At 36.0% G+C, this 25,310-nt stretch overlaps 1 protein-coding gene across 3 annotated transcripts in view; it reads left to right on the top strand.

Annotated features, from left to right (window-relative positions):
* Window positions 1–639: 639 nt before the first annotated feature.
* Window positions 640–25,310, top strand: part of LOC133521454 (NAD(+) hydrolase sarm1) — a 100,464-nt gene continuing 75,793 nt past the window's right edge. For 2 of the 3 annotated variants that reach the window (XM_061856420.1, XM_061856419.1), the window contains exon 1: window positions 10,971–11,488. In XM_061856420.1, coding sequence (XP_061712404.1) covers window positions 11,144–11,488 — 345 coding nt within the window. In that variant the 5' untranslated portion in view covers window positions 10,971–11,143. Of the gene's footprint in view, window positions 1,233–3,134; window positions 3,323–10,970; window positions 11,489–25,310 lie in introns of those variants that run through there. The other variant, XM_061856418.1, reaches the window with a different exon arrangement.

Here is a 25,310-nt window from a genome sequence, read left to right as displayed (position 1 = left end):
AAAGCCCATCATGTAAGCGCAAAGAGAAAGTTGTCCGCCTACGATTCTCCCGCGCAACCTCTTCGCATTGAGCGCCGAAAGCTCAGTGTCGTAGGCTGCCCTTACGACACGTGATCTTGGACCATAAAATTTAGCATAATGTTTACCACTGCCATACATGTGGCTTATTTAGTGTGAATAAGAACTTGCAACAGTTTAGAACTTATAATTAATAATCGTGTTATGTGATGTGTTAAGTGTGTTTTTTTAATACAGTGGCTTGCTAAGCTGTGTCGATCAATATCGTGCATTTAATTGCGACTTAAGACGGGACCATGAAATTGGATTTGTCACAAATACGCGTACACGTGTTCGGTAGATTAAGTCCAGAACTTATCGCAGATCAGACCGCGGGGGCGAAATCTCCGTAATTAATCTTAATTGTGGCGTATACGCATGTCCAGATTTATCTCCAGGACGATCGTGTTGCTTACCATATGATATATCATCTGAGTAACCTTCGAGCAATTCAATCTGTGCGTTATGCGTGTCCTGACAGATCGAATTAACTCATTATATAGAAATATTGGAAACAAGATCTAGTTACCGACACGGATGGTGCACAGCTGAAGTTACATGCGAATGTCCAACAGCCTCTAGTCTCAGTCAATTGAAGTATCTAGTGACTACCGCACGTCTTCGTTAATAAGTCATGCGACGTAAGGACCCAACGCCTGTGCACAGTGCCGGGCGAGGACGAAGTCTGATATCGATCAGATCTAGTCAGCCACAGCAGCGTAAGATGATACCAGCGTCTCGAAGCTTGCTCCCAAGAAGTTACTCTTCACCGTCAACGCAAAGGGATCAAGAAAGCGCACCCCAACCCAGCCAAAGAGGCTACGTCACGAGAAGCTTCTCCACTCCTGAACCAAAGGCAATAGAATATCGTCGTAACTCCGATTCTTTCTACCGCCCAAAAGCCCATGGTTCACTAGGTGAGTTGGACTCTGATCTAGAGAGCTTCGAGCAGTTCGAGGAAAGCTTTGTTGATATGGATGACGATCAAGAGCAGAATGTATACGGGACGTACAGCAGAAGTCCGGAAAAGGAAGAACCCAAACGAGTAATGGCTACGTTACTGCAGGGGAGCGGGCTGCAAAGAATCTCCATAAGACCTGTTTCGTCTTGCACTACACAGACTTTGTACAATGCGCGGGAAGCCATGAAGGAACTTCAAAGAAACCAACAGAAAGGTAAGTTAACTATACTGTTGTCTTTTTGCAGATATTTATTTTATTTTATATAGCTATATATATTATATAGATCTGTTTTTAAGGATTGTAATTATTACGCGATTTAACGCTAACGAAAACTATTACATTAGGTTGGTAACCTAAAATAAGTATTTACTCCTGTATGCAGCCAGTATGGCGATGTGGGTTCTTAAGTTGGGGCACTTACTGTACAACCAGCTGCAAGAGTGCATGGCCACTTTTTGACATTTAATTCATAAAGTACCCATACAATTTTGCAGCTCGCTGTACCGATCCACTAAGCTATTTATTAAGCGTGTTTTTTTTACTACTACTCAAAATTATCTTTTTTTTTAATTCTAAATAATTTCACTCTCCTAGGAAACAATTTCTATGATTAACCAAGTGCTTTATTTTTTAACCGACTTCAAAAAAGGTTTTTTTTTTGTATGTATGTTACTCGATATCTCCGAGAATCGTGAACTGATTTTCAATTTTTTTTTATCGAACGGGTACGAGTATAACCCCGAGATGGTCCCGTTGGCACCAAGTCGGGGTCTGATGATGGGATCTTGGAGAAATCGAGGGAACTCTTCAAATGTTATAGGTATATGTATGGCGTTTTTGATAATATTTGAAGTCGGTTTTATTTTTTGTAAAAAAGTTATTTAGGTTTATATACAGGTACTTTTTAAAATAATTATATTAATAAGATAGGATAGGTATGCTTTATCCTAACCATGTCACAATAACCGTGCTTTTCATACAAACCACATGCAATTCAATCTGCCATTTATCTCTATGACGTCATTGAATTTGTTTTACGACATGACACTCTGCGGGATTAAATATTTGCATTTCAATATTGATACGAAACATACCGGTGGCCAGATCGACCGATATTCACAAGTGCCATGACTGTGAGCTTTTACACGTAGCTTTTTAACTGGCTTTTGCAAGCAGTTAAAGTTGACCGTAAATTGACAATAGAACATAAGTGTGTATCTCTTACCTAAGCAGGTTAGTGTAGGTTAAAGATAAAACAGGTAAGTTTTAATTGCATTTCTGTGTAAATAAAAGGAAAAAGTGACGGCAAAGTTAATTTTTATTTTACTGCGGCAAAGTGCTAAGGATAAAAAACGGGCCAAGTGCGAGCCGGACTCGCGCACGAAATGTTCAGTACCATTACCTACGCAAAAAACGGCAAATAAATCACGTTTGTTGTATGGGAGCGCCACTTAAATATTTATTTTAGTCTGTTTTTATTATTTATTGTTATAGCGGCAATAGAAATACATCATCTGTAAATAGCAACTGTCTAGCTATCACTGTTCATGAGATACAGCCTTTTGACAGACAGACAGACGGACAGTGGGGTCTTAGTAACAGGGTCCCGTTTCTACCCTTTGGGTACGGAACCCTAAAATGCGATTTTGGGAGTATTTTATAGGATGGTGACTTTCTTTTGGTAGCCTGTTGTAGCTATCAACATTCATACTTTTCCCATCATCTATTATTTACTTAAAAATAGTTTTGTTTTCCTACTTTTGCTGGCTTAAGTTTAACATGATTCTTAATTGTATTTATCCTGGATATAAATACATACATATTGCTAAAAATCGGGAATCAGGTTTCTTAAATATTCCGTATTAAAGTGTAATTTCACACTTGATACATCAAAAATTTCCTAAAATATACGATATGGTTTGGATATCTTAGTGTCAAAAGTGACGTTTTTGTTTGAAGAAATATAAATATAAATTTTGGTCGAAAGTCTACACCTTGACATTAGCAGAATCCACAGGTAGGACAAAAAAAAAACAATTATGCGCAAGGGGTTAAACAGCAACTTTGCCTTCTTGTAAAACGAATAACTATTAAAGCTGGCTTTCTCCATTCCAGCTCGTCTCAACTTCCGTCCACTGCCGCACTCCCACTCCGACCACGAGCAATTCTCCCAAGAAGAAGAACTGCTTTCCTCTCCACAGCTAGAGCTGGACACGGCAGAGATGGACCAGCAGCTACGCTCCGAACAACAGCTCATGGAGCGAGGAGCGGCTATGGCTATGGAGGAAAGCGATGGCGATACGGTAAGCTTAACTTTAAGGGGAAACATTTGTGGTCATTTTTCCATACAAACTCGACATTTTCCTCTCTGGATTTAGGCCCTAAATGAATATTTTTTTATATGAGTTCAATATTACCAATACCTGTGTCTGTAAGTTTGCTGTTTTTGATATTCCTTTTTTTCAAGAAGTGCTAAAAAACGGTCAAAATAATGCGCCGTAAACAGACGTCTCGCATTCAAAATCTGCAACAATAAACGCAAAAATCAAAACGGTCATACACAGATAATTTCTATTTTGGAGGAGGAATACGTCGAGAACGAAACATCGATTTCTGAGATTTTAACGCAGGATTTTTCGCCTGAGCTGCAGTTGTCCTTATCGCACTAATCTTAGGAGCCGCACGCGACGTCGTTAGCGCGACAGAATTATTTAGGGACCTAAAATTCCCAACTTTGAAAAAGGGCTCAGCTGGTAATTTCCTCTTAACATGATTATATACCGAACACGAATAATTAATTGCCTGCAGAGGAAGTGGGAGACCTCTCCACGTCTAAAGATGGACCAGCAATTAAGCTGCGAGGACGACCAAGTAATAAATGTTCAAGTCCAAAGAACCACTCAATCAAAATAAGTACGGCTACCACGACTTTGAACGTTACATATTCGCTAGCGTGAGCGTAACTTACTTTCTTTTCTATGCATCTCGCTCGTACTGGCATAGGAAAGAAAGTTACGTAAAAGTTAGCAAATACATATGTCAGTTTGACACTGATAAGATAGTCGTGGTAGGGTAGGTATTCGTATACCTGAGTGGCTCATATGATATGCCCGCAACGTACTGACCATGTTAATGTTTATTCATTGTACATCCCAATATTCAGGAAGCTCTAGTTGATGCAGAGACTGCAGATATTAACATTTTGCTACCCAAAGTTATTAAAAATAAGTTTTTGGCAAAAATTTCATTTTTGGTATAAGCTTTTATCGCTTGCACTTTTATTTCGACACGCAACTAATACTCATCGAGACAATTCTAAAAACCCCAAACGCAATTAGGTTGCGTTGTTTTATCACAGAGTGGCCACCTCCTGTCTCCATCATCAGATCAGCTCGATGGTACCATTATATTGCATTGTCACTCGACTTATATATGTATGCAAATTTTCAGCTTCATGTCATATTTAACGTGGAAGGTTTGATTACAGACCGACAGACAGACAACAGGACAGGTGAAACTAAATAAAAGCTTGTAAAATCAAATTAAATCGATAAAAAACGTTTTGAGGAATTACGTAGTCTTGCCATAAATTCTGTTCTACATGAAATGACATTTATTTTGAAAATAAAAGAAGGCTTATAAATAAATCAGGGCTATTTTTATTAATTATAATATGCTGATTCTATAAAATAAAAAAATTATTCAAAATGCCCACCTTTTACTTCTTTAAACGGTCCGGCTACTCGTCTATGACGGCACGGACGGTATCAATGGGTATTGAAGCCGCTGCCCGCACTAAATCTAACTTTAGACACTCAACATTGCAGAGAGCAGGCTTTCTCCTCCAAAATATTACACAGACCATAGTCCAAGGGGTTGAGATCGGGGCTTCCTGCAGGGTTGCCAACTTAGTGGTTTTACCACTAAATTTAGGGGGGAAAAAAACAGCCAGTGGTTTTTTTAGGGGCTAAGTATTTTTAGTGGTTTTTTTAGGGATTTTTCTAAAAGTGTTCACGATGTGAGAAGCTACATATTATACTGGAAATGAAACGTTCTCGATACCATAGTGTATCCCACTCTGTGTTGCTTGAATTCGCAAGTGCGATTGAGAAGGACTAACACGGCTGAACGTTCCGATCTAAGCTACACAGTGATTTGTAACGTGGTTGTATGATATTTCGTCGCTGTAAAGGCGGTTTAGACCATCATTTATGGTCGGTCCCCTTTGTCGGGTCGTGCAGTGTTAGGCCGGCCACATACATACGGAATTTTTACCCGATTTCCTTACGAAATGACCTGTGTGAACGGAACGTCGCTATACACATTCATACAGCTGTCTCGTTTGCACATGTCATTTCATACGGAAGACGTATAGAAATAGAAAGTCCGTATGTTAATAATAAAAAGCAAGTACGGTGGAGCAGGGAGAGGCAGGGTACTTCCATACGTGCGGTAGTCTGTTATGGCTATAAGTTTGATCTAGGTGTTTCCGGAATGCTCATATTCACCTGCACCGCTCGCTAATAACAACTGCTCAGGCTCGCTCAATCTCAGTACTGAACATACTACTTGTTCCTACCTTAACTACCATAACCTTCTTGAAATTCTTCATTATATCGTATATAACTTCCAATCCTCCTTGAAAGTACCCAGTGAATTTGACCAAAGCCTTACCTCCAGGCCTAAGCAAAGAGAAGTACCTTCGATACGCCTCCACCAATGACACTCCTTGTGGCAACCTAGAAAGCCAATATTTACGCTGAGCGACACTGGAACTTTTAAATTCACCTACGTCGAAAATCACCATGTCAATACCATCCGTCACTGCTCTAAGTTTGTTAAAATGGTTTTTAAAAGTTTCATTGCTTTTAATGTTCCCTATATCAAGGTCTGTGTCAGGGCTAATGTTTATTATCTTTACATTGCTTTCCCTTGATCCCAGACTCATAGTGTCAAGCTGCCGATGGTGTTTCTCGATTAACGTACTGACATATATAGTCTTGGGTTTTACTTCTTTGAATTGATAACTTAAAAAATCTTCAAACCCTCCATAACCACAACAGACATCAAGTATCTCGTTGGCTTCGTTAAAAAATTGAGGAGCAGCCTCGTACAATTGTTGGGCTTTATAACCTCCTCTACTGGTGTTGGGCCCCACCAAAAGTATCGTGTAAATAAGCTTCTAGCGCTCTATTTTGGGTCTGTGGCGTTGTGGCTGTTGATTCTTGGATTTGATGGTAAACTTGAGTACGACGGATGCGCACACGTTATTGGATGTAAGCGAAAGATGCAAGAACTTTTTATGTTGCCTTGCAGAACATATACAAAAACGGCTGCCGGATAATTTATCAATCCTGAAAGTAATTACTAATTTAGACCCAAAAGTGGTTACGTCTCAAGTAAAACCTGACATAAAACCAGTTTTAAATCACATTCAGCGACCTCATATTTACGGAAACAAAAATGATATCGAATCTGAGTGGGACCAATTGAGTAATAAAATGTGGTCAAACACTTCAACATCAGCGGATTTTTACTCTGAAGTATACGACGATTGCGATGCTGCTGGCTGCAAAGTTGCAAACGTTTCGAAAATATCGCAAAATGCGGGTTGGCGTTTACAAAAGTTCCCATTTCAAATGCAAGGGTATAACGCGCGTTGTCTATATATAATATAGTAAAAAATAAGCTGCGGAATAGATTATCCATTGAAATGCTGCAAAGTGTGATGATGGTCCGCTTCACACTACAGTGATTAGGATTTTGCGTGACATTCACTCCAACAAATAAAATGTTAAAACTATTTACCGTTCATATGTATGATCATAAAAGTGTCGAACCGGTTGACAATGATTTAATGTACGAAATTCTGGAAAATGTACAAATAAAGAATTAAATAAACGTATAATTTCTTTTATTTTTTATTTAGTGGGTTTTCCAAAACAATAGTACAGTTTTAGGGGCTTTTAAGTTGAGCTCTAGGGGTAAAAAAAATTTGGAGTTGGCAACCCTGGCTTCCTGAGGGCTAATCTTCAGCCGCAATAAACTCAGGTAAATGCGTCGCTAACCACCGTTGTGTAGTCTTAGCTTTAAGTGCAGGGGCAGAGTCTGGTTGAAATACCCAGTGCTTACCGGCAAATGGAGTATCATTTAGCGGCTTAACAACTCTCTTCAAAATGTCGTTTTTATAATTCGTAGCACGTATTTTTACCCCTTGTTCACAAAAATGAAGCTCTGTGACGCCTTCATAGGATACTTCCCACCAAATCATGACATATGCAGGATGGTGGCCTCTTTCTACCCTTGGAACTTTTTCAGAAGCTTTTTGGGAACTGTGAACATATATTTTATCCTTTTGGCGGTCGAATTTTTGCTCCACGGTAAAGATTTTTAAATAAGAAATTTTGCCGGTTAATTACTTTTGATTTCTGCTATAGCCCTCAACCAAAATTGAAGTATAAAAAAACGGACAAAAGAGCAATAATTTAAATTTATGCACACCTCCTGGGATTGCGCAGACTCGGATTATACGCATTAAGGACCAAATGAAGATAAACGATTTCCAGCTTGCTGGGAATAAGTCTTCGATATAATTTGATTAGACTGAATAGAAACTTTAGCTTTGATATATTTTTGCCAAACCTTAAATAATAACCACTTTTACCTGGAGAAGAGTCGTGGAATGTATTGGGCCCCATACATTCCACGACTCTGACCTACTCCTACCTACCTACCTACTTATATTTGTTTTTTTTTTTGTGTGTGTCATCATAATTATCAGTGTTCCTAAACTGTCAAAAAGTTAACGAGCTTCATTCTATGACACTGGGCATAACACAAGCATAACATATATGAAATGTATTCCTATCTTCGTCAATTGTATTATTTGTATGTTAATAATTAAGATTGACATGACAAAGTTTCTTGCAAAGTGACCCTGATACGGACATAGGAAGGTACCTATTTTATTAGTGCTATCACAATTAGTGTAGTTAGTATTTGACGGTGTTTCGTAAGTAAATAGTAAACTATAATTTAAATTTGAACCTCCTTATTTAGAAAACTTAGCACTTTTGCAATTTTATTAACTACGTTTTAGGTATTTAAAACCTGTAATCTCTCTATTATTTCCTTAACACGTTAAACAAGGGTCATGCCAATTTTCTTAATAAATGTATATAGCTACGGTAACCGTGATTCATTCTGGCAGATTTAGAGTTCCAAGGAAATTTCTAAATACTACACTCGTTTCTCGCAGCATTTTGCAGAAAACTGCCAAATTTAAAGTGGGTGATAATTGTGTTAAATGAATCTTAAAATAAAACATATTTATGGAATCCCAGTTATTACCCGTTTGAAACGGCTGCTAAGTTGAAATAGATCGTTAGTCTGGAACAAATCGGTTTATTATCGCTCCATGGTACAATGTAATTAATTAGCGTTTCAAATCGAAATACATGCACGTCTTTTGTGATAACTTTACCGAATTAGTGCCTATTAAAAATCTATCTTATTTCATAGGACTTATTAGCCTAAATATAACTATAAAGTTTTATTTTTCTCTTTTAAATTCCACAGGGTTTACTAATTTTATTCCATTCTAGTTCTTAGGTACACATTCATTGCTGAAGTATTAGCAAACATATTCTTATGAAGTGGCTAGTTATTGGCTGCTACAGACAATATTGATAAAATATGACTTGGCTGGCACAGGGTAGTTAATGTGTGGATTTCACAGAGACTATAGGCTATTGTGGTTTTGTAATTTTAGTTAACTACATAGTTCACGGTAATCATAATTATACCTATTGAAACTTGTGGTAAGGAAACGTTTTTATGTCAATATTATGAAAATGGACTCATATTTGTATTCAGATCATACGTTATACAGGTAGTAACCTACCTACATACTCTCTCTTGCGTAATATAAAATTTATCTGAAACAATTTACCGTGCAATAAACCGTCATGGCTAGCATGTCATAAAGAAACCCAATTTTCTTAACATTAAAAGCTTCTGACATGTCCCAATTTACATTTTACAACACGATAATATCCCTGGATAAAGACTACTCTTAATTGAATAATGAAGCTCATACAGTTGGTATAAGGTTCGTTTTTAAAGGGTAACATTTATCGAAATTAGTAACTGGTGATTGCGACATGAAATTGCGTCGCGTGCCCTAGTTCGCATCTGTCGTCTGCCCGAATCTGCGTTGACGCTGTCTGCAGGTTGAGATGGCCCACTTTCCATAAGCCACTGGGAAGGTACCGAAAGTACCTAGATTTTCGATGCATTATTAGATGTTTATTTTACTGCATATCCTTGATGTGGTAGTATAGACAGAGTAGCAAAAGTTGGGGTCGAATTTCTATGAAAGCGTTCACAGTTTAGTACAAATCTTGCGGTACCTAGCTCTTATAAGTCGACCATAGGTGTTCTATTTCCGGAAATGAGTAAAGATAGATACCAGAGTTCTCGCGGATGCACTATATTGATAGCAATGGATTTATATTTGTCCCTTAAGCCTTTATTTAAGTCTAAAGCTTTAGTTTTCATGTACACATATTAGTCCACCACTTTAAAAAAAGACGCAACATTTTATCAATGTAGGTAATGGGGCTTTATGTTAGGATACTATAAGAAAAGAAAATAAATGTCTTGAAATTCTATTAACATTCTGCATACATGTTAGATGTCTAAATGCAAGCCGATAAATTTATACACTTAAATTTATGGTATACACCATACCCATACTAATAGCATGATGTATGCAATAGCTGGGAATGGTAGTGAGCGTATCGTAGCAAGTACCTAGTTATAGACAAACTTTAGACTATTTATAAGCCTTAAGATAGATTTTGAGCTTTAAAGCTTAATTATATACCTACTCGATTTCATTCGCACAGACATTCTTTCATATGTTCTGTGTTCTGGAATCTAGACATTCTAGAAAAAACAAAAAATATGTGATACCTACTTAATTACTATCTTTTTGATCCAAAACGGCGTTTGCTGGTCTGTCAACGACGGACTAGTTTATCTTTTGTATATCATATATACAGTAATAGTATTTAATCATAGTTTTGTACGTATATTTTATTTTGTTTATTTATATATAACATTAGGACTTTTCGGTTAAATAATCTCTTCTGCGCCGACATATATGTCTCTGCTTGAGCTCTGGTTGACTGGTAGAGAATGCCTTTTGGCATTAAGTCACCATTTGTACATTTTTCTTTGTTTGTGCAATAAAGTTCAAATAAATAAATACATAAAAACCTTCCTACCACACTCTACTTAGTTTTATAGGGACCGAAAACATTGTACCTTTGCTCATGAAGGCTAATTTTACCGTATGTCGCTAACTTTATGTTAAGTACTCAACATATGTAGTTGCGTATGTTACATTTAGCTTGATAACAGTTTTCAGTTGCAAAGTAGCTTATTGTTTGCTTTACGACGCTCTCTCGTGGCGTACCACTGTTTATCAGCGGTCGCTCGGCAACCGCTGCCACAACACGTGCGGTATCAACATCGCGGAAAACAAAACGGAATAAGGTCGCTTAGGACATACCGAGCCATGTCACTCGTTTACGATTAGTTTAGCACAGGACGTGAGGCTGGTTATATGTGAGACTGTACGATCGTAAAACTTTCTTCAAACGTGTTTGAGCTCGGATTGTTCTCGTCGTGAAGTATGTAATGTGTGATCGATACGGTCCTCGGTGGCGTGCGGAACCGTGGCGTGCCTGGCGGGCGCGTGTTGTTGGTGGTGAACCGTGATTAGTCGGCGGGCATCTCATCGCGGTGGCGGCGCGCGTCTAGCCAGCACCGGGAACAATGATCACGCCTTGACCTTGCGGCGCGGGGGCCGGGGGCACGATGACGCCACCGCGACCGACACGCGGTTCGGCTTTCGGATGCGATCCTTCGTCGGCGGCATCCGCGTAATCGGCGGTCAGCGCGATTTCGGAGTTTGCGTCAAAAATACCGGCGGGTGCGCGCCGCGACGCTGAGCCTCATTCGCGAGCCGGCGCCGCCGCCGACGCGACCGAACGACCGACCGACCGACCGAGCCGACTCCCGCCGACCGAGTGAACGCGACATGCGCGCGACCAGACATGGGTAATGTGCAGTGCTGCGCCAGCGGACGCTTCCACGAGGGCAAGAAGACGAAGAAGCCGAAGAAACAGAAGAAGGAAAAGTCGAAAGGAGTCAGTGCGAAGAATAACATAGTTGGTGGTAAACCCAGCGCGGATTGTAAAGTGATGGCTGAGGACACTTCGGAGCGCGCTGCGCCTGCTGCGGTGCCAGCAGAAGTGCTGACGCAGACCGCGCCTCCTGCCGAAGATGTGCCCGATGGCCGGCGGCAGCCAAATGTGCAGGAACAGGGAACCACCGGCACCGACAACGACGGACAACGTAACGAAAGCATGGCTGAAGCGAGGGAGCGATTCTTTACACAGGTTAGACTGCTATTTTCATTCCCATCAATAACTATTTTCTACTCAAAGCGTTTTCTTTTATCTCGTATGTATTTAAATTTAAATGTTCTAGTAATATTTTCTGGCACGTTTCAATGCGGTTCATTAAATCCTTTTATCATTCCGACGTCTAAAAACTTCTGCTTTGCATCAGCTGCTCTTGATAATGGCTCTCAAGCGCTATCTTGTTTATTTACGTTCCTTATCGTAAGAGGGTCTCAGTCAATAAAACAGATGCTTGTTTACTACTTACACTGAAATACGCATCTGAAAAGTAAAATTACCCTATGAATGAATATGGTGTATAATACTTTTAAGAAGTACCTACGGAGATAGGCATATGACGACGTGTTATCATTATTACATGCTATTCACTAATTAACTTAACTTATTGTCGTGGACTGTGTGTCAAACATGAGTGCTGTCAATCAAAACATATTGTAATAGCTGTTTTAAGTATATTTATTCAACAGGTACGTCTCCTAGTATATGTGTAATTTTAAACGCCCGATGTTGTGTTGTCTTTAGATGGTTTTCATAAATAATAATCCGACTACCTATTTGATTATATGATATTTTTGGTTACTAAATAAAATCAACGTTTTTATTTACAACTGTGCAAGTATAATACTTTGGTACTTTACCAAGTAATAATTGGGTACTTTATTTAACAAGTCAAATAAGATATCAAACACAACTTGAACAGCGCTTGTCAACCCGTTATATACCGACCGAACTTTACTGCCACTTCACACGCTCATAAATATTAGTACACAGGAAAACTACTTTTGTTTGTATTCATATTTGTTTGGTAAGTAGGTGCTTATCTACTATTTATACGCATTCGATTTGCGCCATACAACTGCGTGTCAGGGGCCTAGCTAAGATGAGAATCGTTGATAGAAAACGTCAATCGAAGTTTAATTAATGTATGCAAATAGTCACGTGACTTTTCGTAGCATCTGTCATCCCGATAAAAAAAATATTTTAATTTATTGTCAGCACGTGTGTATAGGCCTCCAGTCCTGTCTTAATGTGCGATCTCATACTCCTAGTTTTAGGGAACGACCCGTGTTTCAATTGTAACTATTTTTACTGATAAAACTATCTTTGAAAATTTAAAATAGTATTCAATTTGTCCTAAAATGAGGAAAAGTATGCGCCCAAAATATCACAATTTATATTCAGCTTACCTCCTTCACCTTTTTTGGATTAAAAAGACAGCATAAAATTAAGCGTACAACGGAATGTTTAGGGATGGGACAGTACCGTTATTGGTACCTACTTTCGTAACTTTATTGTTCTGATATGTTTAATAATTTGATACCTAAATAATATTTAGGTATCCACGTATATGACATCTAAGACACCAATAAATTCATTTTTGCATAACACGCTCATTAGAAATGTTTGACAGAATACACGTTCATTAGTTATGTTATGACAACAAGTCAGTTAGAAATGTAAACTTAATGAATCATAATGTTCATAATGTATATAAACTATTACCTTAACTATACAAACACCAAGGTGCAAAGTTTGCCGAAAGAGTACTCAACTTGACGTATAGATTTTAAGAATCGAAGCATGAAAAAATAAGGACTTACAACTGATAAACTAAAAATATACATGAAAACTCTACTTAGTCCATAATTTAAAAACAAAAAATATATAAACAAACCAATTTCAGTTCAGTCATTGCGCATAACTTGTTAAAGTGTTTATTAATGTTTAATTTCCGAAACTATGTTTTAGATTTTTGATATAACTTTTCATATGCAGACACACTTGGAACATTAAAGCGTGGACAGGTTCTAGCGATGATCTAACTTGCATGTATTAATTGTCAAGGACCTCGCACCTTACACACGTAGATATGTGTACATTAATGTGAATATTGGTGCTTGTTTATAATAATTAGTAGTAGTAGTAAAACGCTTTATTGCCCAAAACAAGTAGTCAAGTACATACCAATAGGTCGAATACAATCAATAATTAATATTAATTAATAGTTACTAAAATATACAAACATATATTTTTCTATGTATGTACATCAACATAACACGTAGCGGAAGTCCACCAATATCAATATATTTTTGTTAAAATTATCGGCCCGCTTCGAACTTTAAGATACTTCAAAAATTTCCAAAAGCTACGATGTGGATTGGATATGTCAGTGTCAAAAGTGACGTTTTTGTTTGAAGACACGTCATTTTTGACACTGACATAACTAATTCATATTGTATCTTTAGCAAATGTTTGACGTATCTTAAAGTTCGAAGCGGGCCGTATGACATTATGTTATCACATGGTTAACCTACTTGTCTTATATGTCATATTGTAATAGGTACGGTATACTCCTAGATGGACCGTGACTTACATTTCTTAAATATGTAGCTTATGTTTAATTTAGTAAATCCATTAATAATACGTAAGGAATTTAGAATACGTAACAAATTAATATTATGACAATAAGTACTTAGTTTAGTTGTCAAGGTAAACGTGTACCGGAGTAAACATCTCACCAATCATTTAAACACACAAAACACGAAAGAATACTGGACACGTTATTGAAGTACAATACTTTTTGTTACGAGGATGAACCAACTAAGTTTATCTTTTATCTTAAATTAATGATTCAATAAATTAAAAAAAAATCACTCGCATATTTTTTTTTGTACTAATTAAAGGCGCGCCTCATTTCGATGCTTCGGACCTTCGCTCCTAAGCGTTGCTGGGATGGGATGCTGGGCTTTCGCGCTTCGCAATTAAGAGACTTGTGGAAGTTGTAGGAAGCATTTGCCTGCCGAAATGTACTGGCCTGGACCCCAGCTCTGTAACAACCCTAGTTTGCGCCAGAACACCAACGAGGGCGGATTTATAAAAAACCTAAACTACAATTAAGTTTTAAAACAACGATAAAAATTTCTTTTGTATCGTAATGATCAATCTTTCTGAAAGTATAAAAAACTAATAATTTTTGTTTTTATTTGTTTTTTTTTTTTAAGAAAATATTAAGGTTTGAAGTGAGTCGTTTTGCATTTTCATGAAAATGAAGAAAACGGAGGAGCGAGTTCTCATACAGTTTTATGTTTTAAAAGGAAAAATGGGGCACCGAAACTAAAACTTTGTTGCATCGTGTAATAAACCTTCTTCAAGTACCGTCCGCTTGGGTGGATGATTTCATATAGAGACGACAAAGTGTCAATGGTAGTTCGATACCAAATGGATAGACACCTCATTTCAATTAGAAACGACCAACAAAAGTAATTTTTTTTTATTAAAGTAGCATTAATAAATATCTAGGGAGACAGCAGAGATTGTAAACAGCTCGCCGGAATAATTTGTCAAAAAGAAGTTTCGTGCACGGGTTACTGCTGCAGCTTTTAAAGACAATGAATTCGCCGATTCTTACGGCTACAGTTGGGATGGCAAAAAATGAAGAATTTTGCTTCGAATTAATATTCCACTTGCCATATTGCAGGAGTTGGACCCTGCCACTAACGGTATGTGTCCAAATTTCATAAAGTGGCTAATACGACAAAAAAATCCACCTTCATCAAAGTAATTGACGCCAAAAATGGTTATTTTGTGAGTCTTTACAGAAAATTATATAAAAACGGAATGACCCTGGAAAAGCCTCGGTTTAGTTGTATCGAACTAGAAAGAGCATAATGTAAAAAAAATTAGTCGCAGTCAAATATCTTTGTTTTTTTTGTCTTCATTTCGGAAACTTATCAATCCGCTCTCGTAATATAAGTTAAGTATTTTTTGGATTTATCGAGTCAAAAGAAGAAAATCACAGACCTTTAGTACATTCGGTTTTCAGACTACATATACTGCAATTGTCATTGTTCTTTCTCTGTCAGCGAGAAGTAAAAAGTGCGTATCCCAAAAAAGTTCTTCTATAGTTTCCAATAGACGAATTTCATTTTGAGATAATCATATCAAAAAACTAATACTTATTTAGTATGGAATTTCTTACTCACTATCGTATAAATGTTGAACATCTAGAAACTTAAAACATACGGAAGTTGATTAAGCCGACTGGTTTCAAATTTGGAAAATGGACTCATAACATGGTTTTTCCTTCTATAATTGAAAGTAAACATTCTGAGTTTCCTCTCCTACGAATCTGACTCACGAAATCGTGTCCGAAATCAAAATAGTGAATAAAACTTTAAATTTAGATTATTCTCTGAATTTGCACGTCACTATAGAGAGTTACTCACACTTACTGTGTCATTGACTTAGCTCAGAAAGTGACCGAGTGTGCTTTTGGAGCATGTCCAGAATAATCCCGAAATAACTGGTGTTCCGAATTCATTCGAGAATTTATAAGCGGTTAGCAAACGCTGGTTCCGCTTTATAATGTAACTGCGATGTTTGATGTCGATGCGTGCCTTTTGTACCGTGGAAATAGGAAAGCTATTTTGGAGCGTGATCGTGTGCCTAGTTTTATGCGAACATTTGATGAGGAATTTCGAAATGAAACCTGCTTCCATTGCCACTTGTCTATCGGAATGTTATCACACAAAACAAATGTAAGATTTATATTCTATGTATTTAAGTATTTATAAATATTTATATATTATATATATCGTTGTTTACGTACCCTCAACAAAAGCCTTATTGAGCTTACCGTGAGACTTAGTTAATTTGTGTAATAATGTCCTATAATATTTATTTATTTATTTATATTAGATATATCTATTTTTACATTATTTAGTAGATTACTCAGTATATTGAGCTATTTATTATAAACACTTTCGCTGCGGCAATTTGTTGCAATGTAATTAAACATAGGTACTGCAGCCTATGGCTGCAGCGTACGTATTAAGTACATAGGGGAGGTGATGAGCGGGTTTTTAATGCAAGCTTCACATTTACGACATATTATATCTGTATTATTACGGGTCATGTTATCAAGCACAATACCATATTAGCGTTAAGTTGATAAAATTGATAAAATGAATATGTAAAAATTTATGTATTAATTTACGACTTACCTACATACTCGTATAAAACGAATAATGCGATAAGCAAAATGTTATACAAAATGAATAACATTTATTATTTATTATTATTATTTTACTTATTATTTTTATATTAGCGGTAATAAATTATACTCAAGATCGACCGTCGTCCTACTCTCGACTGCAGCACACTCAACTACTATAAAATATATAAAAATAAATGATATAACACGCACAACAACATAATAAATTACAACAAAATAAAATTATATGCAAAAAAATGCCCAAATTACATGTCAATGTCATCAACAACTTAGTGAGTACCTAACTAATTTAATTTAAATCTTATATAACACAATAGAATATTATTTTTATGGCCTGTATATGTAATGTACACACCAAAATTGTAAGCTACCACTACGGGAGAGCGGTGCTTCTTAATACAAGTATATTCATTACTTAAAAAGAGGCATCGGCACAGATGTAAAAAGTTTACTTATAAGTTACGAAATAAATATTTATTCATTTTCATTTTCATGTCAGTACCTATACCTACTTATCGTACATCTAGTGTTAGTATACAATATTACATATTGCTCAATACATGCAGCGCACTGCAGCACTACTATGCACTTTAACGTCCCAATATAATTTTGCGTATCCAGGTGCCATATAAGTAGAGAGACGCTTTACTTTATTTTGGTTAAAGAACATTTTATTAAATCTCATTCTGTCTTGTTTAAGTAAGTTATAGAAACGATAAATAATAATCTATCTGGCAATTCTGGCACGGATTTTATACTTATCTGTCATGGATTTTCTGCTCCAAATAACGCTGTCATTGTCAAGGTAACGAGATATCGCAATAAACAATTATCGTCGTTTGTGCGTTTGCTTACCATGAGAGTTGCCAAGTTTTGTGGTCGACGTTTATCCAAGATTTTAAGACAGAAATAATTAGAATCAGAGTTAGGTACAGTAGCCATTAGATATATCGGAGCGGCCAAGGCGCTCATAAATATCTGAAACCACCTCTATTGTCAAGGCGTTAGATAGTTCAGATATTTGTGAGCAACTTGGCTGCTCCAATATATCTGATGGCGACTGTACTTGTGTGTCTTTAACAGACATAGTGTATAAATAAATAATAATAAAATATTTTGGGGACAATCTTACATAAATCGAACTAGCCTCAAACTAAGCAAATAGCTTGTACTATGGGTACTAGGCGACGATATTCATACTTAAGTAGATAAATACATACTTATTTATATACATAGAAAACACCCATGACTAAGGAACCAATACCAGTACTCATCACACAAATAAATGCCCTTACCAGGATTCGAACCTGGGACCATCGGTTTCATAGGCAGGATCACTACCCACAAGGCAAGACGGGTCGTCAAATATTAATACATGACACATACAATACGAAAATAATCAGTTTTTAGACAATTGTTTTATTTTCAATTCTACATTCCTTTGTATAGTCGCAGTCATCGACGTTATCGTAAACTCGGTTGGATTAGTATGTTGCTTTTATATGAGTTGCTAATATCTACCCCGCTTTATCAACTATGAAGAATAATGGTTCATATTTCGATTTACAAATTGTAGGTTGAATATGGAATGAGAAACATAAAATACATGAACGTAGCAATTGGGAATTAAATTTAACGCAAGGGTGAAACTAAGTAATTAGATGTTTATGTTTAGTCCAATTTTTGTCTAGTAGATAATGGCTACTAGTACTAATTACATATAAAAAATATATACATACAAACTTTTGTAATGCCTAGTTAGTCGTTTAGAAAAATATTGTGGTAAGTAGTTCATGATTGCAAATTGCAATCCTATGTTCTGTTTAGTCTTATAAGTACCTAGACATAGGTACAGTCGGCATCAAAGCAACGGATCAGACTATGTAGTCAAAAGTATCTCATTCTCTAATAGGTTATCAAAAATATATAAACAATTAGATTGTGACAGGTACTTTAAAACGCGAACTGTACAGTATCTCTATCTGGAAAAGTTGTCCAGGGAGGCAGATACTTTTGGAGCATTGTTTCATCCCACTTATGATGCTGGCTGTACCATAGTCTGTATCTTTAGGTATTTTACAGTACATTACTTTACCGCACTAGTGCGAAAATTAGCATATTACGTTACTGTGTCGAACATTTAAAGGCCTATATGTACTGTAAAACGTTGTACGATACATGTGCGAATAGGTAATTCGCAACTCGTGCCAATTTAAAACACTCCCTTCGGTCGTGTTTTAATTTATCGCCACTCGTTTCGAATTTCCTATTTTTCGCACTTGTATCGTAATGTACTATAAAAGAATGTAAACAAACCACAATTAGGTATTCTATTGGGCAAGAAAATCCTTCAAGTCAATTAATTTAACTCGCTGTGCCAAAACTTACAGAAGTAATAACGGGATGATTTGATTAATCAATAGTAATTTAGTTTTGTAATGTTTGTTATTACGTCGCCCTAGTAAAGAACCAAAAACGAGACCGAATATTTAGCCATTTACAGATAGATGAAAACATTACACGATTAAATGTAATAGGCTAAAGCCAGAGCGATGAAGGAACAGATCCAGGCAGTTTTCTATTTGGTTGGTTAACTAATAAATGTTTCAAGTACCCGAAAATGTAAAAACACATTGTTTACATTTATTTAAATACCTCAAGATACAGACTATATCTATAGCATGTAGACGATGACTTGTAGTCGACCGTACTTACATACAGGCTGACACAAAAACGGTAGTTCTCGCGATTCGTGCCACTCAAGGGTGTTTGCGCTCTTGTTTAGCACAATGGCCAGCCTTGGAGGCTCTCTATGAATAGCACAAACATATACAGTGTGCATTATTATTATACTTCATATGCTTTAATAATGTACAAATTGGAAGGGCAAAGGAGTGATGAGAAAGTATAGAACAACCCAACAACCCTTGTACTACTTTTATTGTTCTTTTTAAAGCGTGGGTCTGTTTTGTAGTAAATTATAGGCCTATACAGATACTGAGTGTATATACGTTTATATCTCCTAATTTAATGATTATTTATAAGTACACGTATGTATTCTTGCAGTATTGTACATATTCTAATTTTCAATTTGCCTTTACTCGAAAGTGGCATAGAGGATAGGTGGATTCAGACAAATTTTGTATGTACATGCATAATGTTATTTATTTATATGTATACCGATATAATATATTTTTAGTGATTTTGTATATTTAGACAGCCACATTTTTGACTACACAAACGACGAAGGGACTGTTCGACAGAAACAGTCAAATCAATACCGTTTTAGACATTACAAAAGTTAACGATTATGATAAATTTTTCTAAGATTCTCATCATAGACATTTAAACAAGAAGAAGGTTTTAACATGCCAATAACGATAAAGTACAAAAATTAGTGGTTAAAGTCCGTTTATTTTGTGATATTTACAGACAACTCGCATATACCTTAACTCATGCTAAAAAAGATTTGGACCCACTCGATTTATAATTTCAATACCAGCCTGTAGATATATAAGTAGTCAAACAGTCATTTGTTTACATCGATCATTCGACAAAATATCACGTCCAACTGTTTGCTGAAAATATTTATAACCTCGGATCCGTAGAACCAGAGATAAAAGAAATGAAGTCTGTTGAAAATCGATTTTAAAAAGATTTGTTTGGCTCGTAACACCATGCTTTGCACGTGGTCATCGACGGATCAGTTGCGTAACTCTTTAACTAAAGTAAAAGTTTCAGTTTTTTATAAATATGAGGACTTCAACACCTACTGACACTTCAATCTTCTTAGTCATGAATAGTTTAACTGAAATCCACTGATATGCCTCGGTAAACTAACCTAAGTGGCAAAAACTTAATTAATATTTAATAATAATTAAGTTTTTGCCACTAGGCACACTAGCCCAAAAAGCTCGGGGTGCTCAATAGAACAAAGCGATACTTTACTACGAGTCAAAGACTGCTATTATATAAATCGCAGGTCAAACCCCATATGGAGTATTTCTATCATCTTTGGGCGGGGGAGCTTGATCCAATCCAAAGGCGCGTTTTATTAATCCCAGACCCGTCGAGCGATATGGAACTTTTAAGTCTAAGGATAGAATTTTGTCTTCTTATATGTGTTCTACTGCTTGTACAGTCGACGTCAAAGATATGTTTACAATTTTGCAACTTACTCCTTTGCAATAGGGCGAAAAATGTATACCTAAACATATCTTTGACGTCGACATGGGTTATGGCCGCTTTCTACCACCGCCCTGTTCGCCGTCGCCAGGGCGTTTATACACCCTCGCACCCTGGAACCTAAATGGTCGTGCACTATGCGGTTTAAGAGGAATTTCATCCCGCGGCATTATGGGGTTCTTCAAAAAATTTGTGTACTGGTTTTTAAAGGCTTAACAACGCGCATATCCCCTCGGTGTTACAAGCGCCCGTGTAGACTACGGTGATCGCTAACAATCAGGCGGGCTATATGCTTGTTTCACAACGATCTAGTATAAAAAATCAATCTAATCGCACAAGTTTGAGCAGGATATTCCGAAATAGGTGGGTATATTACCCCAGGTATCATGCAAAGCCTAGTCTTATAAAATATGTTCAGGTAGTACATACATATTAGTCGTATATTGTTAATATTGCATTGTATTAGAATAAATATATAGTCACTAATTCATAGTACGTATTGGTAATGGTAATATTAGTAATGTGCAACGTAAATAGCACACAGGTACATTACATACATTTGAATTAAGGAAAACGAAACAATTGCTAGCTAATGAACGTAAACATTATTTACTTCTAAATAAATTCAATATATTTATTATCTGAATTCTATAATTATGTTTATTAAAAGCTGTCAAGACGTTTATTATTTTTGTGTATAAATTTGTTTCTAGGCACAGCGGGTCAATGGTGCATGACGACTGTTGCATAGGGTTGTCGCTGATTTGCAGGAAACATGATATCATAAACAATAAAAAAGCTCTTATACTAATGGAACAGGGGATCTCGATCCGTTTTATGGGCAAACGTCTCGACGCATTTCCAAACACGTTATTCGGGATAATGGAGCGCCTAGAAAGTCATATGTACATATGTTACATTTGAAAGCTGTCAAGTTTCTCCTAGCACAGGTTATTTTGTAAATAACTTACAAGGAGACACCAGCCATTGTAATATTTGTCATAGTTTTTGAAAGAAATAAACAATTTTGATTTTTTTGAATTGAAAGCCACTTTGGTGTAGCCCTTTATAACTAATATTTATTTAAAAAATATAGACACATGCAGACCCAAATTCACGTACATATTTACCACGTAGGTGATTTCCGTACATGAACAGTAACTACCTATGAATTTACAAACATCGATGTCTAAGGTGTGAAGTAATATTTAAATAAAAAAATACCCTATTTATTTTATTCTTCTTAGGATAAAAAACATGTAAGTACAAACCGATATTATTATTATTACGAGAAAGTAGAGATGAATTGAGAAAATAACTAATCCTATTTTAGTTATCATTATCAACAGTTCTGTTATTATGTAGGTAATTACGATAAGTCCTGCAAATTAATTGTTTAGTAAGGAAATATATTTAATTAGATTAATTACAAAGAGTATGGATGATGTATGGATATATTAAATTCATGTATTTAAGTGATGTCGCATTTTAATTGTTTACGTTTAAAGCAAGGAAACATATTTAGGTAAGATAATAAGTTACTTAACGACACTTAAGGGTGTATCCACGGTGTATCATTAAATTATTGCATAATATAAATACATATATACATTAGATATTATTAAATACGTAATTTATCGTAGTGTTAAAGTATGTAATGTATCATAGTGGCATCCAAATTCAAGACAACGACTATTCTATTAAGATAGATACCTAGGAAAATTCATCAATTAGTGACTATTAAGAGATTAAGACTTAGAATATGATCCCGTTGCTATTCCACGATTGCTAAACATAAGAGTAACTCGCATGTGCGATGAAAGTGTTTTTATTTTTAGTTAATTAACCCAGTGCCGTAAAAAATGTGTCAGCTGCCAGCCCTAGTTGTCTAGTATATCTCGTGTTCAACGTGATGCATGCTCTTGCGCGGACGATGTTCAAGAGGCCAATTCAAACTTACATTTTGATGTCAAAATGATAACGTTTTATATACATTCACCCGTGCGTCTTGCTCGTGCAAATACAATACATGTATGCACAAGTACAAGCGCGAATAATAACAAAATGACATCATTTGGTATCAAGATGTAAGTACAAATTGGCCTCCGAATTTCGACCGCGCCCCGATTGTTAGACGTTTCGTGATACTTGAACCTTAATCGTGTATGGGATTCGTGAATCATCGAGATAATATCGTTTTTATTTACCGATAGAAAATATAATAAATGGGCGTCATTGACAACTCATTTGGGAGCGTGAGACTAGTTAAGATTTCGTGCTTCAGGCGCGTAAGATGGATTTTGTGCCATCGACTGACATTGGCAGATGAATGAGTACGTTTTTTTTACCTATAATTGGTATGCAAAAAAGTTGACACTCTTTGTTTTATTATGTATAGTTTTTTTATTATTTCGTTATTTTTGGTTTTCTTTATTATCAGTTCTGTTGTACACTTGTAGATTTTGTACCAGATCCTATGATAAAATAGGTATAATGTTTTCTCCGGGGTGAGAGCCTGGTGATCTGTAATACACGTACCGTAGCTAGTTCAGACTCCAGTCTCTCACAAAGGATCATAACGTCATCTCTTGTTTCATAACCCTATTGTGAAATTGTTACAAATCCTTTGTGAGCTAATAAATATTTTTTATTTTATTATTATTTAGATGTGTATAATGTTTTCACGCGGTAGTCACATTAAACCAATAGATAGGTAGGATAGGTTCGTTAGGTTACTTCAGATGCACGAAGGGCAAAGTGTCCAGAAATAGGAGCATCCGTCGACTCAGGGAACGAGACAAAGATTTTCACGTGTCACGATATGCCTAGGGAATATCTCGATCTGCCTGACCTTACGATGTGTTGAAAGACGCGCCTTCGTTTTGCAATAGTACATTACGATACAAGAGTGAAAATCCGAAACGAGTGGCGATAAATTAAAACACGACCGAAGCGTTTTAAATCGACACGAGTGGCGGATTACCTATTCGCACATGTATCGTACAACGTTTCACAGTACATATGGCCTTTTCGACAGTTACCTAATGCGCTAATTATCGCACTAGTGCGGTAAAGTAGCGCCATATGTGCTGTAAAATATATTATGCTGATATTGAAGAACCAAGTTAGACTTATTTTGTTTTTATTAACTGAGATTATGGACAGTCAAACGTATCTTTATAGTCTCTTTGACATATAGAATATATATAGAGTCGAACAAAGTTAACTCCGCATGATATTTGCAATGACGTGTGAATGTCAAATTTCTATGAAAATATGCTGTTTATAATGACACCCTCACTTTGTTCTGTTCAACTCGATGCAAAGTTAGCTTAGACGAACTCTATCTGTATCATTTCTGTTCAACGTGTCCAAAAATTAGTATTTTTTGCAACCCTTGTATAAGAAGGGTAAAAAAAGCGAGTGACATGGGTTACAATGTGAGCCGGAGCCACAGGCGTAGGCGAACATTGTAAAGGAATACGCCACGAGCATTTTTGACCTACTTTGCATAAAATACTTTTTCTAACACTACTGACTTATAAATAAAATGCAAAATTAATTTAAAGAAAAACTTTATAAGCGTGGGACAAGTGAAAGAAAAAATTGTCTATGGTGAACTTTGTTTTTTAATTGACGTTAATTAGACAGTGATGACAAATAGAGTTTTTTGTAATTTGGCAGCAATACAATTAGTTTGAAAATTGTATTAATTTTAATTTTGTTAGGTTACTAGCCATTAATTGCATTATCGTTTTAGCGATTTTAAAGCACAAGTGCTGTTATGAAAAATAGACAATACAGAATTGTCTTCAAATCCATTATGTCTGTTCGTACATTAGTGTTCATGAATTTATAAATGACAGATAAGAGTAGAGGAGTAGAAAAAATATTATAATAGGTATGTAAAGATTTTATTGAACATTAGGTACCAACATAACGTGGCAAAGTTTATGGTTTCGGAATTAATTCATCGATATAAAAGCGACCGTTCCAGTTTTAGAAGTAACAAAGTGCAGCGAGGAACAAGGTTAACGAGTCGTTTTATTATGTTACTGAGTACAGAGTGTTTCTCGAGATACTTCATGAATCGAAACTATGAAACAGTATACATATAGAATCCGTCTAAGCTAACGTTGCAACGATATGATTATAAATAATTGAAAGAATGTCACTGTGAATGTCATATTATTTGCGTTTGACATTAAATATGACAATTGTATACTTCGTCGTTAAAAATGGCATGATGAATGGCATTACAAAGAAGGAAGCGATCGTGACGTGTCTTTTTATTTAAAAAACACCTTTGAAAATATGTAACAATTATAAATCATAAACGATTATTTACATTCTTTTGCTTTCATAAGTGATATAAACAAATTTTTAAATAGCGGTTTTCAATAATTTCCAATAATAAGACACACCAAGATTGTTTACCTTTTTCCTAATGCTCAATAACGAACTATAGCTTTATCTGATTCTACTTATTTATTGTTAAGGAGATTATATATTAAATAGAACGTACTATGTATACTAGGATTAATTTACCGATACGATAAAAAAGGTACTTTTACCAAGTATGTATTGCAATATATAAAT

Source organism: Cydia pomonella, chromosome 9 (genome assembly GCF_033807575.1).
Source record: "Cydia pomonella isolate Wapato2018A chromosome 9, ilCydPomo1, whole genome shotgun sequence".
In the NCBI taxonomy this organism is placed as follows: domain Eukaryota; kingdom Metazoa; phylum Arthropoda; class Insecta; order Lepidoptera; family Tortricidae; genus Cydia; species Cydia pomonella.
This window is presented reverse-complemented; position numbering and strand designations above follow the sequence as displayed.